Here is a 17,982-nt window from a genome sequence, read left to right on the forward strand (position 1 = left end):
TGTGTTTTACAGCAGCAAACAGTAAAAAGCAAACCCCAAGAAATCCATCATGTGACATCATAATGATAGCATACAGTTCATCAAAGAGTTTAAAACCTCTGCCAAGAAAAGGCCAGACAGAAGTAATATATTGTTATGTCTCTGTCACTCCTCCTTCATCCTTTATGAGGAAAATGAAGCACGCACTTGGCCTGCGGGTTTCACAGATGTTCGCTGACAGCAGAGGAATGGGCCTATGTAGATATATAAAATACTGAAACGGTAAATGAAAGCCAGGAAAGGCTGCAGATTCACAAGGGCAGTGACCTTTTTCTGAAATCAATGCTCTTTGGGCAGCTCGTGCTACATTTGTATCAGCAAGAGAAAGCCATCCGCTTTTCAGAGTGCGCATCATGAATGAAACAAAGGGCAGAAGAAGGCCAGCGAGAGACTACTTTAGGAAAGAAATGTTCAATTCTGAGAGCATGTTCAGCGTTCCTTGCAGCTTGGGGACTAAACAAAAAAGAAATCCTCTTTACTGTAGCCAACACCTCACTGACACGACTAAACAGAGCTACAAGCACCAAATAGCACTTAAAGCAGCCCAAATAGGTCACAGAAGAGTTACTTATAACTTCGTTAAACCTCTATTGTTTGAATTGAGGTTTTTCGTGCAGTGTGCCACATCATGTTTAATTCTTAATTCTTCTTAGGAAGGATGTTGTTGAATCTGCTTAGCCATTTTCTGCGAAAGAGGGAAGGAGACTACGCTTTGTAAAGGTTTAAAATGGATTCATAGGAATCTTTTTGCATTCTCCAGTGAAAATGCACCACCTTCATCACAACACTCCTTCAAGCTTCTGCAATAAATGAGGCTAGGGTCTATTTTGCAACTCACCATAAAACGCTCAAGGCAGGCAAGCTAAGGGTACATAAGTGACATTACTGCTACTATGTTCTGGGATTTCTCTCAGCATACCTTTGTGTGCAACTTGTCCATAAAACCAGCACAGAGATGGCCCTTCTGCTTCCTTACAATAGCAACTCAAAATATATTGCTCTTTGGCATTTGAAACAAAAGCCATGTATACAGCTTAGGATCAATTAAGCTGGCAGGCAGATGTGTGTTTTTACAGTCATATCATATTTTTCCCATCTTGCATTCTGCGTGTGCTTCTTGTTTTTACTCTTCCTGACAGTAAGCATAATTTCTGAAGATTTGAGACACCAAGAGCAGTATTCAAAAAGGCTAATTTTAGCTCCTCAAGGCTAATTTCCTTTTACTCACTGGGATACATTAACCTGCCCTGAACGAGCCTCTAGAGAACTCACTTTCTTTTGCAATTAACTAAGGAAGGACTTTGGAGAAACCAGTCACACTAGGCAAAAATCAGCCTTGGCAAAGGCCCTTTTAACTCAGTAAAACTGTTCCACATTGTACATAACACATTCAGTGTTGAAAGAAAGGCTGGTTCAATTTGTGCAGTTATTATTGAAGATCTCTGTTTTCTAAGATACCCAAACCACGATATTAAGCTTCATTCAGACTACCTGATGTTGTTTGTCCTGAAACTAATGTCCTGTGAGACAGATTTGGGTAAAGTAGGCAAAACCTTTCTAAAAAAAATAAATAAATCCAAGTCAGTACTTAGGTAAACAACAAAAGAACAAACGTTCCCGGAGAACAAAACATTACTACACACATCAAGAACGTCCACTACAATCAAAACCTGAGGCAGCTTACAAAAAACTGTATTTCACTGTAAACATTGATTTCAGTATAATTTGTCCTAGATAGCCCTCAAAGTGAATTTATGTGAACATCTTTGAAAGGATGATAAGAAACAAGCCAAAACTTTCACATATCCACGAGTGTGACATTTAATCTGAATATTCCTCACCTCTGATAATTCAAGGATCAAGAAAAATACCATAATAAAGGGAGATGAATCAAGACATGGTAGTTTTCTAGAAGTCCTTTGCTAAGTAAGAAAATTCAGAGGTATATTTTTGATAAAGATATTTCAGCAGTATTAAAATCCATCACTGCTACAATAGCAAAAAATGAAAACCTACCAGCAGCATACTTTGCATTAGATCCTTTCTACTAAAATTGCTCGGGAATGGTAAAGACTGGGGATATCTCTGCTCTTGAGATAAAATTGTAAGATTGAAAAATGAAAAATGAGAAAAATCTGTATCCATTACATTACTCAGACAAGGATTCTGCCATTTTTATTTCCATTATCCATAGTTGTAATGAAGAAAAGTTATTGGAATTTTGAAAAATACACACACAAAGTATGTATCTAAAAGATGCCATTTGGAAGCCTCATCCACAGGTTTTTCCTTACAACACCCAGTTGTTACAGATATTTTTGAAGATTACAGATACTTTTACAAGAGGGACTACCTGAGAGCCTTCATAGCCAGATAGATATTTGATCAGAGATTATTGAAAACAGAAAGCTACTTTTAGCATTTTAATACCCTTCTCTTATTATGTAATAATTTTTAGTAAATCTTTTCTTGCCTCTTCTGATGACTGATTAGATGGTGAGGCAGAACACCGTAAAGAGATCCAGCTTTTACAAGTCACTGTGCCAAGTAATAGCAGAGAGCCAGAAATTACTGTCATTGCGAGTTCAGTTTAATATATTACATTGACTGTGTTAGACCAATTGCACTGATTCTTTTTTACTGGCTATTCTCCCTTGGGATCTGCACAATATACTTTCTAATTTACAGCTTTGTGCCTTCTTACAAGAGTACGGCTTTCATGATTCCTCCTCTCCTTCCTACAAGGATTTCACACTGCCTATGAAGAGACCATGAATGTCCTCGTTAGAACTTACCTTCTAGATCCATGAGCAGTTTAAACCTGAATAAATCCTCCTCCCTGATTAAAAAGTAAAAAATAAAATTCAACCATTCCCACCCTCTTCTCCTTTCTATTCATTTTCAACTTCTTGCCCCCTGCTTATACTGGCAGAAGTGTTCACGCTTCACTTCATTGCACAGTGAATTGGCTCAGGGAATTGATTCAGGATAAAACTACCTAGGAAATAAAGGCAAGCTTTATCCTCAATCAATCAGTTTCCCATCTGAACAAGCGGGATCAGTGACAGAGAAAGTTTGCACTTAGGGAGGAACCAGAAAACAAGAACTGCTTCAACTTCCTTCTGCTTAAGTTAATAAACAGGTTCAGTTTGTACCTCGTTAAAGTTCCAGTCAATTGCCTGACGTAAAAAGTGAATGGCACCTTTAACATATGTCCACTTTGTAGCCGGTAAAATTAAGTTTTGTAGCTACTGATGGGCTTCTCCAAAGCATAAGACTATTCAAAGTTTTCCAGTAAGACTGTATTTACACCTTTTTACAGCAACTGTCCAAACACTTCTCAGTAAGGTAAGAGATGGGATTATTTCTAACTGGAAACTGATGGTTCTTTTAGGATATTTATAAAGATGCTACTTCCAATCAGTACAGTATAATTTACAGGTCATTTCCCCCTAGCTGAGCAGTGTAATCATCGAGCAAGTATTATTGAATTATCACAGTAGCATACCACTTTAGAGGTTTTCATTTAGATGGGTTAGTGAGCAATGTAACTGAGGTCCACTTGACAGAGCTTAATCGACAGAACCGTGCCAGTGCTCCCAGAAACCTGTTCTGTTTGCTTGGCCAACAGCAACGTTTTTCACTAAAAAGCTGGTACAATTTTCCTTTATTCAGCTTAAAACTAGCTTTCCAAGTAGAGAAATAACATCATAGCAATTAAATGCATATAGTGTAGCAGTAAATACTAAGAAATGAAAAATTAGCTTTAATCATATAATTTGACAAATTTTTAGCACTATCTTCAATAAATTGAAATTACACAAATTACATAAACATTCAAAATGATCAGGATAGCTATCTTCAAAACCCATGTGCTCTGAATGCCAAAGTAAATCATATGAGCTTCCAAGAAAAGAGGTGTATATAAACAATCTTATTTGCATCAAAGGTAACGTAATATTGCATATACGGTCACAGTGTGACTCCTTGTTATTTAGCACATGGATTTGATGGCAAAAATCTATACCTATTAAAGATCTCACAAAAAGGATTACACTGATCAGCTTTCTACAATGGCACAACAAGTATCTAAAAGAATAAGGCAAATAAGCACTTTCTAATACCAAACACATAAAAACTAAAACAAGACAACAGGGCCCCCGTCACAACCAGTAAGACATCTTCAACTTCAGTGCCATTACTCTGATTCACTGTGGGACTTCAACTAGACTTTAACTGATGACGAAATTAGCCTGATTTGATTACTTTGACCACTGTAAAATTTGGCCCCTGAATACCTTACATTTTTTGACAGAGCTCCAAACAGTTAGCTTTGAAAATAAAGTGAAAAATAGCCACTGAGATAAATCACAGAAACGTAATGTCATGGCTCCCTTCCAGAGCAGAAGTACACCTTCTTGCAAGTATTTTTTTCCTAAGTACCAAAAGCTAGGGAGGAACATAAAGATTTGCATAATTTCAAGTTGTAACTGGCACGCTGTCAAAAAGTGCCAGTCTTAAATTATGAGCAGATTTTGTCAGATAGTCTTACTTGTCTTAAATCCCAGACATTTACACCAGAAAAAACGAACGATGGTTTGGGCAAAAATCGTGGGCTGTTACTACAAAATGAAAACTATCAAGCTAACCTCTCCTTTGTCTCTCTATCTTTATGGAGAAGATATTTTATTCTTTCTGGTTTTAACTAAATCTGTACAGAAATAAGGAATTCGTGACCTTGCATAACAAATGCTCAGACAAATCCCACTGAACGGCACTGAATCATGTGTTTCCATTTCTCTAGAAACTCAGATGTCAGAAGCGAGGCAGGTAACTCTTGTAAGTAGTACAATAAAAACCAACCAAAGGACAAGATACGGCTATTCACATCAGCCAGGTAATGCATATCCCCAGCTACACGATACAAATCTGAGCTCTCTCTACCCACTTGGCAATGTTCAGCTTCTGGGATATGAACATATTTGTCAATTCCTCATTACGTGGGTAGGTGGGATAACCCACGCAAAGCGACAACAGACAAGTACAGACCAGGTATAAATTAGGCTGCAAGAACATGCTATAATTAGGACACTTATCTTTGAGAAACAAAGTTAGGGAGTCATAAACTTAGACAATGTTTGTTTTTTTAAGCACATCACAGTTAATCTGCTCCCTAAATAACCTTCAGAGAGTTCACAGTGAAAGACAGGTTATTTCAAGCCAGCTAGCCTGCACAATAAAATTTGAAACTTCCTTAACTGGAAAAAACCTGAACTAGCTGATTCTTTTTTCAGCTACATATCAGCTCCCTGAGCTGAATAAAACCATCAAATCACACCAAGCAAAGTACGTTGGTCTCCCCATTCCAACTTATTCATAGCAATGCATTGCTATCCTCAACACTCTTGTACTGTTTCATTCACACGGTGAATCGTGTACATAGTATGTATGTATGGGGGACAGCCTGCAAAAATTTTAAAAAGGCATTACTACATAATTCCATGAACATTACAGACAGTTCAAGATCACGCATATACACATCTCAAAGCCTTGAGCCACGTACTGAAATTCCGAAAAGCTGTGATACTTTCACCAAGTATCTTGTTTAATTGTCCACTGTTTTAAGCAGGGAAAAGAGAAGGCCATTTCCAAACACATTAAGGACAAGAAGGTGATTAGGAGCAGTTCGGATTTATGAAGGGGAAATCATGCCTTCTACAAGATGACTGGCTCAACAGATAAATGCAGAGCAGTTATGTCTATCTTGCACAGTTTTTGACACTGTCGCTTGCACAGCTTTTGACACTGCCTTTTGCACAACATCCTCACAGACAAAATGATGAAGTGAGGTGGATTGTAAACCAGTAGAACTGCTGGGCTCAAAAGACTGTGATCAGCAATGCAAAGTACAGCTGAATGCTGGTGAGGAGGGGGCTACATTGAGGCCAGGGCAGTTTAATATCATCATTAATGACCTAGATGATGAGATGAAGTGTACCCTCATGCAAGTTTGTAGACATTAAAAACTGGGAAGTGCAGTTGACAGACTAGATGGCTGTGCTGCCATTCAGAGGGACCTTGACATACAGGTCCTTGGGGACAAAAATTGGCCATGTGCAAGCCGTGCATTTTTGCAGCAAAGATGAACTCTGGGCTGCATTTACAGCAGGTTGGTGGGGGGCATCCTTCCCCTTTACTCAGCACTGCTAAGATGTGCTGGGCCACACAGGACAAGAGGTGCACGGACATGCTGGAGCATGTTCAGCAAAGGACCACAAAGATGATGATGCTGTGAGAGCATCTGATGTATGAGGAGAGGCAGAGAGAGCTGGGACTACTCAGTCTGAAGAACAGGAGGCTCAGCAGGATCTTATTAATGTGTGTGAATACCGGCTGGGAAGGAGCGAAGATAACAGAACTCTTCTCAATGGTGCCTGGTGAAAGAATAAGAAGCAATGGGGCAATAAATGAAATCCAGGAAATTCTAAACTGACGTCAGGAAAAAAAAAAAAAAAAGGGCAAAGAAACAACTAGCACATTTTTCTAACAACTTGCTCTAGCTGATCCTGCTTGTGTGAGAGAGTTAGGCAGGATGACATCCACAGCTGCCTGCCAGCCTCAGCTATGTTGCAGTTCTGGACAGAAACAGGAGAAGGAGAGACTGGCCAGCATGATCAAGGCTCAGCTTCAATCCAAAAGCGAGCAACCCTCCTCATACTAGACATTTTGTTCATATCAAAATACCTCAGTTGATAAAGCAAACTAATGTTGCTGTTGCTCCATGAGGGATTAAAAGATAATAAGGTTATTAGCTACACAATTTATTGAATATTGCTTGTAGGGTTGTTTGGCTTATTTTATTTTATATACTTGAATAATCTAAATTAGATTTGGTGATCAGACAGGAAGTCATATTAATGTGATTTGTTGATGTGGCTGTTGTTGTTTTACACAGAAATCAAATTCTATCACAATGAGAACACAGAAGATTGAAGATTTCTTTCCTAGATGTCTGCATTCTCGACTGGAGCTGTCTTTTCAAAACAAAAAATTCACGTCTGTGTCTCTCTGCAAAGCAATTTTGAACTCAAAACATCTACTTCTTGAGGGAAAATTGGAGCAGAATACATAGAGAACAGATCTGAAGTAGTATGCCAACAGAGCCAAAAGCTCCTCTCTCTTCTGAATTCTGCATTAAGCTAGAACCATGGGTACCAGACTAGATGTGGGATGTCAGGGCTTGCATGCCATACAAGGTCTGGACTCGCTTCCTTCCATGTCTGTCATCAACAGGCATCAGAAGCAGCTGTTCCATAGCAATTAAATTCTACTAATAAGATTTCCATGAACAGGGATTTACAGAACATGTACTAATAGTGCATAGACTAAGGCGCAGAACTAATAGAATAGTGCATAACTAATAGAACATGCACTAATAGACACTAATTAATGTCCAGAGGAGGGCGACAGTGTTCAGAGGAGGGCAACGAAGATGGTGAAGGGCCTAGAGGGGAAGACACATGAGGAGCGGCTGAGGTCACTGGGCCTGTTCAGCCTGGAGAAGAGGAGGCTGAGGGGGGACCTCATCGCTGTCTACAACTTCCTCGCGAGAGGAAGTGGAGCGGCAGGTGACCTATTCTCCGTTATCACCAGTGACAAGACCCACGGGAACGGTGTGAAGCTGAGGCAGGAGAAGTTTAGGCTGGACATCAGGAAGAGGTTCTTCACCGAAAGGGTGGTTGCACACTGGAACAGGCTCCCCAGTGAAGCAGTCACTGCACCAAGCCTGTCTGAATTAAAGAAGAGATTGGACTGTGCACTTAGTCACATGGTCTAAACTTTTGGGCAGACCTGTGCGGTGCCAGGAGTTGGACTTGATGATCCTTATGGGTCCCTTCCAACTCGGGATATTCTATGATTCTAATAATTAGCATCTCTTCCTAACCCCTCTTTAACCTTCCCCAGACCTGTCCTCCAAATCAGGTTTTTATACCATGCTCCTATATTCATGTCAAAATTAATCCAAGCAACCCAAACCGATAAACAACTGGATAAAAAAAAATCAAGATGCATGTAGTATTATTTAACGAAAGTAATGCAAGTACTTCTGTTTTAAAACCACCATGATGCCTCTGGCCTTTCTCTCATTTTGGCCCTTTTCGTTTTCAGCTTTGTGTTATTAAGGAGAGAAAACCAAAAGTTCCATTACAACACTGAAGTTCCCAAATGGATGATACTTGTTTATTCCTCAATACAGCATGAACTTTTGGAATGACTGCTAGAAATCACTGTAGCGTATGAAAGAGCTGATACAGCATAATTATCTGTCTTAGCCCAGAGGCATCTGTCCCAAAAGCAAAGATGTAAAATATTTATTTTCCATTAAATTAATGTGGCACAACACAAAGACTGAAGAGGTCAAAGGTACCTCTATTTATTTCCTTTCGCTAGAGATTTTGGTCTCATGTATGTGAGAGCCTTGTGTCAAATCCACTAGATGGTGCAATACATCTTCTCCGTTAAGTGTGTTTGGGGTTTAAATATATAAAATATTTATTTTTTAATGAGAAGTCAAACTTAACGCTAATCAAGGAAAGGTTTATTAATGGAAGAAAAAAGGTGCAACAGAATGTAAGGGCTCAGGAAAGACCTGGGCTCGAAGCTCACGTATGTTAGCAGCCAACACCTCCATTTTCAAGACAAGTATGATTTCACCCAATTTCAGAATATATAAATGCGGTTCAATACAATTTCTATCACATGAAGAAGCTAATCAGAACAGCATGCTTTAAAGGATTTAAATAACATCTATAAGGAAATAACCAAGCCAATAGAGGTTCGGAGTTATATTGACCAATAAAAATAGCATTCAGCTGTATGGTAGTATTCAAGAACCCTAAAATTTGTCTTAAGCACTTCAGAGATTAAAAACAGTACCTACTAAAACTACAATCCCATGGATACCTTCTGACATCTCACTTGTTATCTGTAACGTTGACCTAAAGCTAGCTCCCGTTTCACTTTTGATTGTACTTCCCAGTGTTTGTACTGGATTAAGTCAAGAAATTTCTATAAAATGGAAAAAAAAAAACCTGTCAGGTAAGGGGGTGAACTATCTGAATGACAGATTACAAACTTAATCCAGATCACAGCCAAATTTTATTTCAGCCCCTGCCAAATTCTCAAATGTTTGTGTTCTGCTGAATTGTTGAAGATTCTACACCACTTATTACTTTATCGGTAAGTGACTGCTTACCACAAGGAATTGTGTGTACTGCCAAGACAAGTCCTACAGTAGGAAGTAGGATATGATGTTTCACTGGCCTCTCAGAAATGGAACAGGTGCACAGCTTTCTGCTTGGCAGGCTTAGTAAAAATTAGTAGAACTTGAGAAAGTTATTTATTAGTCCTCTCCTGGCAATTTTTGGTAGATATCCAAAAAAATCTTATTTTTTATTCTCATCAATTCCTGCTTTTTCTCCTCACACAAGATGTTCTTTTTTAGGAAAAAGACTGTTAATTGACATATTCTGCAGGACACGTAGTTTCCTGCAGTCCAACAAAAATAAAAAAATATGAAAATCAGTAATTCACCAACATCAGTGAAACATTTTGCAAAGGATAATCACTAAAACTCAAAGATTTTTTTTTCTTTGAAGTAATATAAATTGCACCCTAGCACACTCGAAAACTGACATAAAATTGCATTTCTTCTCCACTTTATGAAAATAATTCTACCAACTGTGATAAGGAAACACTACCTACTTAGCTGAAGTTGGGGGAATATTTATTGACAAAACATTTTCCTTTTCGACATTTGGAATTTGGGCATTTTCCTTTTGGAAAAATATTCATTTGGAAAAAAATCCTCATGGAAACGTCTGTCATGATGAAATGCTGTCTAAATGGTCACTGCTTTTTGATGGTATGTCAGCCTAGTGCAACAAAAATTTTTTGATTCTCCATTTCACTTCAAAATTTTAAATATTTTCATAAATATCCCCATCTTACTTAACAATCTGCATAGAGTAAATAGGAATTATGGAAGGAAAAGGTGGGAAGTCAGCCTAGGACTCACTACTGTTAACTATGTTCAATAGTATCTTCACACAGAGATCATCCACAATGTCTTTGCCTCATTCAAGCCACCCTTGCATTCACCACTGACCTTATGGAGCGCAGGAGCCATTACTGGCACCAAAAATCCATTGTAAATGTAATTCACAAGCTGGTTACGTATCAAAGGATGTGCGACCTAAGGGGAAGGGAGGTGAGGAAAGACAGACAGAACAGTTCCAGTGAGATTTCAAACAAGACAAGGAAGATACTACTACTGCCCACTACCAAAATAATTTCACATTTAAAAAGCCATGTTAATTTGTCCTTCTCACTAGCATTTTCTGTGATATGGGTTCTTAAAGATTGTGTGTTCCTCAAACACAAACTGTGTTTAAATACAGTAAGCCTGCCAACAGTGGGAGAACAGGGCTTTTCAATCTCCCCGTGTGTTGACAAAGACAAATGGATGGACAGCAAAGCGTGCATGCCCATACATCAAGGAAGACTTGAGATTCTAAATTTAGCTCCTGCAACCTTCTCAGGGTCACTTGAAGGTGGACTTGCCATCATTAAATTGTCCTCTTACAACAAGAAAAAGCAGAACAACTGTTTTCCTGTGTTTTAAGACTAGGTAAACCAAAGCGTTCGCTAGGCTATGGAGTAAGAACATTCAGTTCACATGCTCTTCCTCCAACCACTGGGGAAGAAAAAAAAAACAGAAAAAAGAAAAGAAAAAACAACATACTTTATTCAATAGGTTATTAGCTTTAAAAAAATTGAACTGCTATTGGAAGCTAAAAATCCACTTTTATAATGATGCATTCACTATTTTCCACAAAATGAAGCATATTATCAATTAATGCATTTAAAAGAAATTTAGTAAGAGCAAAAAAAAAATCCCTTCTGAAGCACTCCAGGTTAATATATTCTGTTTGAAGTTTGTATTTAAACTTGAATGTCACAGCCTACATGCAGCCACAAATACATTATCCTACTTGCAATTCTTCCCAGAATTCCTATAATTTATAACCCTCACTTTGAAAAGGGGAAGAAAAATGGTTACCCTTCTTCATGCTGTGATCCAGGGAAAAAGTAGTAAATGGCAAGAAGTCTTGGCTACACTGTCCCTTATTAATCTCTGGCCAAAGTTTTTCAGTCAGCACAGAACAAGCCACAGCACAAAAACCATTCCATGCATTAAGCAAAAATTGCTGCAGTAACTGACTTTTCTTCTGCGCATTGCTGAAGATAGACTATAAAGACACAATCAGGCAGCACTCAGAAACTGCTCTTTTGTGCATGTCAACTTAAGATCTTTAATCATTTTCAGTTTATTTGAAAAGCAGTTTTAAAATTATATATTCTTCTTTAATTCGTCTGCGGTAACTTTTGCATGGACTCTAAAAAAGGTATTAAATATTACCTCCTACAGATATCCTGCATAAAAACACCACTTGGACACATGTTAATAAATCTTTTATACTGCATTTAAAGAATGACAGCTACTGTTATTCTCACCTGTTAAATGCTTTAATAGTCAATCAGTTGTTTTACTGTATTTTGCATGCATCTCACTACAACTTATTTTTTATTTAACAGTAAATGTTATTTTCAATCCTATTCAGTGCATTTCTTCAAGTAACACATACCTACAGCCCGTGTAGAATTTATATCCTATGCTAATAAAATATTGGGCAAGCGCTCTATAGGGTCCTCTGTCCTTAAAAAACAATACAAAATGGATTTTTCTGGATCAAAGCCAGAAAAAAAAAAATCAAGAAACAATTATTAGGAACGGAGTATGTACTCTAAACAGGCCAATCTAAAATTAATAATTTAAGTGCAGTGGTCACTGAAAGGCAAAACAGACTAAACAGACGATTTTCTTGTGTACACTGTTATAAGAGCTTAGACAAAGACAGAATGTTTTTTAACACAAATACATAAATACTACCCCCCCCCACGTAAAGGCATTCAATTTTCTTTTAATATTAACAGTAGTATTAAAATGCAATAAACTTTTTTTTTAAATAAAGAAAATACTCCCAATTTTGTGATGAAATATCAAGAAGCAACACAATTATACTGAATTTATTAGAAACATTTGTCATTTGAAAAACAAAAACATATTAATTCATCCTTACAACTGGGACAATCAGCGCAAAGCCTTCACTTTATAAGCAACTTATTTAGCGTAACGTACAAGTCCATGCCATCAATAAGGGAAACTAAACTCCATCATTCAAAAACTTTTGCAGGGTATATAAAACCATTGCTTCAAGAGAACAGGACAACTCTGCTCCATTACCTGTATCACAGCATTGCAAAATTCAAGAGAATTCATGAATTGCACAAGGGCTGGTGACAACAGCCAGTCATCTTTCAGTAGACAGTGCCACTCTTCCCCTTTTTCTTCCAACTTTGTAGGCAAAGATGAATAGAGGCCACTTAGTCCTGTTGCCAGCACCTGTATTTCAAAAACAGAAGAGAAATAAGTTAAGTTTCTAAATGTTCATCTGCTTGAACGGCATTGCCGCACAACAAATCATTTCTCTTGCTAGTTTTAGTAACTCAAGAGACTGTTATGATTACTTCAGTTTCCTTTGAAAGAGTTCTGTGGCAGAAAAACATGAGTATTTTCAAGAGCCTTCTACATATTAATCTTCTTCCAAGAACTGGTACTTATGAGAAAGTGATGTGAAAAAGCAGATTGTCTTGTATTCTTTATCAGAATTTATATTTTTTCAAATGCTTGTAAAATTATTTTACACTTTCCTTCATCTATCCTCCAGAAGCAGCCATCATTATCATATCTCCATAGCCTGTCACTTGCAGATGGTTTGAATGTTACTACTTACATATGCCTATATAAAATTATTTCACCAGGAAATAGAAAAAACTAGAAACGGAGGGGGAAGTGTCCCCATCAACAAAAATGAAGTTCAGTCTCACTCTGGCCACAGATATGTGTTGACTTCTACTCATAGACATTGGTATTCAGTTGAATCCAAGTCACAAAAAGAAATTTTTAACTGTTAATAATTTCTCTTTGTTCCTTCTTATTTACTTGGAAAAGGGAACGGAAGGCAAGGGAAATAACTTACTGTACAGACATTGTTTCCAGCGCTATTAAGGCTTACAGGTGATCTATGTAGAATATTATCACAGAAGCGCAAAAATGTAATTTTAGTTACAATTTTAAAAGCATATTTCCAAAAAAAAAACTTTTTAAGTGTTACTGAATATATCAAGAGCATTGGGAGTTCAGGACCAAACTTTTAATTATTAACATTATTTGAAGCTGGAAATTTTTTATTTTACAATTCTCATCCTTCTGACATGATTTTCTACAACTTCAGGGCACTTTTTAAGATGATGTTCATTTTAATGGGATCATTAAGACTCAGCCTGATGGAAACCTTTTTAGGTTTCATTCAGTGAACTCTTACAGGAATTCGTCTGTCCAGAAATGGCTATTTGGCATCTACAGGGCTAGACAGTCAAAGCCCAGGTGAAACACAACTGTTTTATCCATTAGAAAACAAACACTTGACAATGCGCAGGTCAACGACCCAAGGGTTCATTGAAGGGGATTGAGGTGTTGATGACATGCAAGTGTAACCAATTACAATTGTTACCCTATCCAGCTGGGCAAAGGCTGTCTTTCTGAATGCTTTCCATTTCTAAAAAATCAGAGAACTTTGAAGATGGGCTTATTCTGGTGTATATATAATTAAGCCAAATATCATGAAAAAGATAACACTGTGGGAAACTCTGCTTTGGCATGCTAAGCTACTTTTTCACACATAAATATACATATATATATATACACACACACATATATATACACATATATACAGACACACAAACACACATACATAAAACCAACAATAAAAAGTTGCAGGAAATACTACAAATCCAAGAAGCTAAACCATTGAGCAAAGCTTTATTTGTACAATCATATTCTTTTAAAACAAGGAGCTTTTTTCCTTTCTCTTGGTAGAAGAGCTCAAAGTAAGAAGTTTTCACTAGACCCATTAAAAATATTTCACTAGACCTATTAAAAATATTTACAGTAATCTCCTCCACACTTATATTCACAAACCCAGGCTTCAGACAATTGTAGAAAGGAAAAAAAAATCTGAAGAGAGAATTTAAGTTTCTTTTGTGTGGCAATCTCCTAATTAATGCATGCTTGATTTTCCATTGTCTGCTTAAAATTTAATTGCTATTTATAAGCACACACCCTCTCAGTAAGCAAAGTAATTTGATTTTCAGAACTGAGCACTATCCACATTTCTCCTTGATATGGAAGTTTAGTTCTGAAGCGCATGAAAACGACCTTGAGCAAAACACACTATTCACCACTACAAGGAGCACAGAACTCCCAATCATTCAATGTCTCAAAATGGGGAATTCTTTAGCTTGTCCAACTTACTGGACTAACAAGTGACAGATGTAGCTGTTAAAATGTGAAATGTTTAGAAAGCTCTTATTTTTTTCTATGAAGTACAACACAAATAGCTCTATGTGAAATCATGTTTTTAAAGCACTGAGAAACAGAGTAGCCATTAGAAGCAAATTTACTCTGTTTTAAATAAAAAATATTTAATTTTTTTCATAGAAGTATGTGGTAAAAATAGGACTACCGTTTGAAATTACTAACAGAACTCTCCACATGCTATAAGCAGGCGTATTAAATAATGCACACATACAGTCCACATTACAGAGTTTTAATCAGCAAGATGACAGTCATCAATTAAAAAAATATCCTAGAAGGAAGGAAATGAATGAGTTCACATCCTGGGAGAGAAAGACTGGTTTCACTTTTTTGTTGTTTTACCTTTAACAGTGTCCTTTTAGATTTCTTCTAACAATTGTTACGGCAGCCCTACGTGCTCATCTACTCTTAGAAACTTCTCCAAAGTTTTCTTTTTCACCACTGAGTCACGAGGCTCTCTGCAAACCAATGTCCTTGACTGATATGCTTTGTCTTGACTCAGAGAAGGCACTGTCTATGAAATTTGTAAATCTCATATTTGGTTAAATGATGTGTTGTCAATATATAATCAATTGCTATCTGGCCATCTTATTTTCACATTTAAGTTCTTTCCCTTTAATAATTCTCATTCCTCCCACATCCATAGTCCTATCTCTGTGCAGTCTCAACTTTTCAAGGGCATTGAAGTCATAATACCTTCTGCTTTTATACCTACTTGCCTGAGTTGTGGGGTATTTACAAATACAATGTTTCATGGAGAAGTTTTGAGATGCTATCCTGCTCAAAATTCCATAGAAATGTTGTTTTCCTGTTATGTGGTGAACAGACAATACCTTAAATCACAAAGTTACAGAAGCTGCAGGTTAAAACATCATAAAAATTACTTGACCAAAGATACAGAAAAACCTCTGTAAAAATCAGAAAGCCTTGCCTAAATAGCTTGTCTGCACATTCTACGACAAAAACATTTGTTAGTGAGGTGTTCTCACTGCAGCCTGTCCCCTTCCTTCTTTATAGGTTACTCATCCACAGCTTTGAATACTATGGACAGTTTAGTTTTAAAAAGCTGCTAAAGAAAGTGAGCTCAAAAAATAATATGAAGAAAACCTTCAGGTACACTTTGGCACAAATTTGCACATATGAAGCAGAAGAGATTTATGGTCAGGCCTCGGCCCAGGGCATGTCTATGCTATGCAGTGAGGCATGGTACAGAAAATCCTGCGTGCTATCAACAAATTCAGCCAAGTAACCAGAGGCAGCATCATCACAGTGCCACTCAAACGCAACTCATATCAGCAAAGGACTGTGCCACCTGTTTTGCAGTGCAGATGTAGCCTCAGCAACCCTGATTTTAGTGATATACGGCAATGCCGCTGATGCCTACAGAGCATCTTCTTTCACCAGAACAAAACCCGGTCCTTGAGCTCATCACACTCAAATTCAAAAAAGACTTTATGCTGGTGAGCTAATTCTATGGCACTGCATTAAAATTTTATTATAAACATAGGCCAGTCTCATTACTGTTCAGAAAAGTCTGATTTTAGCACATTTGACAAGAGGCCATCCTAATTAGAATGATTGTCAATCATGGCTCCCTGCTGTTCGAAGGTTAATATAGCTGGCTTTTATCTTCAGTGTAAAAAGGATTTTTTTTTTTAATTAATTGGAAGATGTAATTATGGAAGTTATAGCATAGATCCATGGCATCTGTCTCAGGGACAATTTAAGAACCAAGTTCATATTTTTTAGCAGCATCTATTAAATAAGGTCAACTGGAGTCTCTCAACACAAGACATTTGATGCAACATTTACAACTGACAAAGCATACCATTTACAAGTTCTGCTTTGGAACTTGTAGACTTTCTCCAGACTACAAACCTGGCTCTGCCATACTTGTCAAAGGATACAGCAGTCTGAGGGGAAATAGACACCTACGGCTGGAAGAGCTGTCACGTGCAAATGTTTAGGTTGAAGGCATGTTAGTGTAAAAGCACTGAAAAGCACTCTGCTTTAGTAGCTATGTAAGGTTCCCATCCATTTCATTTTTTATGGAATTTATTAAACTAAAAATGCAAGCCACACAGAAGATAAAAGATTTGGGCCAAAAACTGGCACAGAAGAACATCTTCTCTCCACAGTGATACTTCGTTTTAAATCTGTTGCAGATCTCAAATAAATTTTTGTGATAAGGCATGAAGCAAGTGCAATAGTGCAATGCTGTTTGTTAAATTAGCTTATTTACTTGTTTAATAGCAAAGATGTTCCATTCATGTAATACAGCTGATTTGTCAGATCTAACAATGCAACATTACTACCAAGTTTTGTAACAGACTGCAACATAGCACAATGGCATTATGGTTGAGATGGCCACCGAAATGTACAGATCTCTGACAAGGAACAAGTCACCCACTTTAACTTCCATCAGTTTCCTAATTCAACTCACTGAGTGACTGCAGGAAAAAAAAAACACCACACTTTTGCTGGCCCAAAGGAGGGGAAGGGCACTAGTAGAGAAACAAGCAGCAAGACTGCATTTGGGAGTAGGGCCAGCTTAAACAGCACTACAATTTGTAAAACAGCTGTTGGCAGAAATAAAAAAGTATGTTAAAACACATCTTTACCAGAAAGGACAGAACAAGACGAGCAGAATACAAGAGAGATGCCTAGCTTAACATTAAAGACCAAGCAAAACTGGAATAACTTACTGGGCAAAAATAGGTGTTCTCTGCTATGTGGTTTGCAACAACATTGTTTTCTGCAGACAGGGACATTATGAAGAGCAGCGCATCACGAGCCTGTTGGCCTACCGTTCCTTCTCGATGGATGAAGGGAATCAGAAGGGAAAATATGAGGAAATTGGCAGCTCCTTGGTCCTCGCTGGTGTGGAAAAACAGTTCTAGAATGGAAGGATCTTTGGCTATTATAGAGCAGAGCTGGTTCAGGAGGACAACCAATTCTGTTTCCACTGTTGGAGTGGCTGTTCCTGAGCAGGAGCTCAGCAACATCATCAAAGGCTTCAAGATGGGCTTGTGATGTAGCAAAGGCTGATGAGACTGGGTTACTAGCATTTCATACATTTTGAGTTGTTCAATTTTTGTCTCATCAGTGAACTCTCGCCGTAGGCTCCAAAGAAAAAGCTTCTCCATTATGTTTTCTGAGACCACAAACTCTAGAATGGGCCCCATTGAGGCATCCTTTGCTTGCTCCTCAATTAGTAAGAAAAGCATGTGTTCCACATAATTCTGAACAGTGCTGGCTTCATCAGGTGAAATTGCCCCATACTTCGCCTGAGTATTCTTCAAGGGATCATGCTTCTCTAAGATTTTTAGAACCTAAAAAGAAACAACGACAGGTAAATCATTTCAGCGTATGTTTAAAAATAT

General features: G+C 37.6%; 1 protein-coding gene across 10 annotated transcripts in view; it reads right to left on the reverse strand.

The window, feature by feature from the left end:
* The window catches only part of FHIP1A (FHF complex subunit HOOK interacting protein 1A), a 96,125-nt gene that overhangs the window by 27,156 nt on the left and 50,987 nt on the right, over positions 1-17,982 (reverse strand). For all 10 annotated transcript variants that reach the window (XM_040556652.1, XM_040556654.1, XM_040556661.1 and 7 more), the window contains 3 exons: positions 17,305-17,931; positions 12,407-12,565; positions 10,208-10,294 (listed from right to left, as the gene is read on the reverse strand). In XM_040556652.1, the coding sequence (XP_040412586.1) occupies positions 10,208-10,294; positions 12,407-12,565; positions 17,305-17,931 (873 nt within the window). The remainder of the gene's footprint in view (positions 1-10,207; positions 10,295-12,406; positions 12,566-17,304; positions 17,932-17,982) is intronic.

Source organism: Cygnus olor, chromosome 4 (assembly GCF_009769625.2).
Source record: "Cygnus olor isolate bCygOlo1 chromosome 4, bCygOlo1.pri.v2, whole genome shotgun sequence".
NCBI classification, from domain to species: domain Eukaryota; kingdom Metazoa; phylum Chordata; class Aves; order Anseriformes; family Anatidae; genus Cygnus; species Cygnus olor.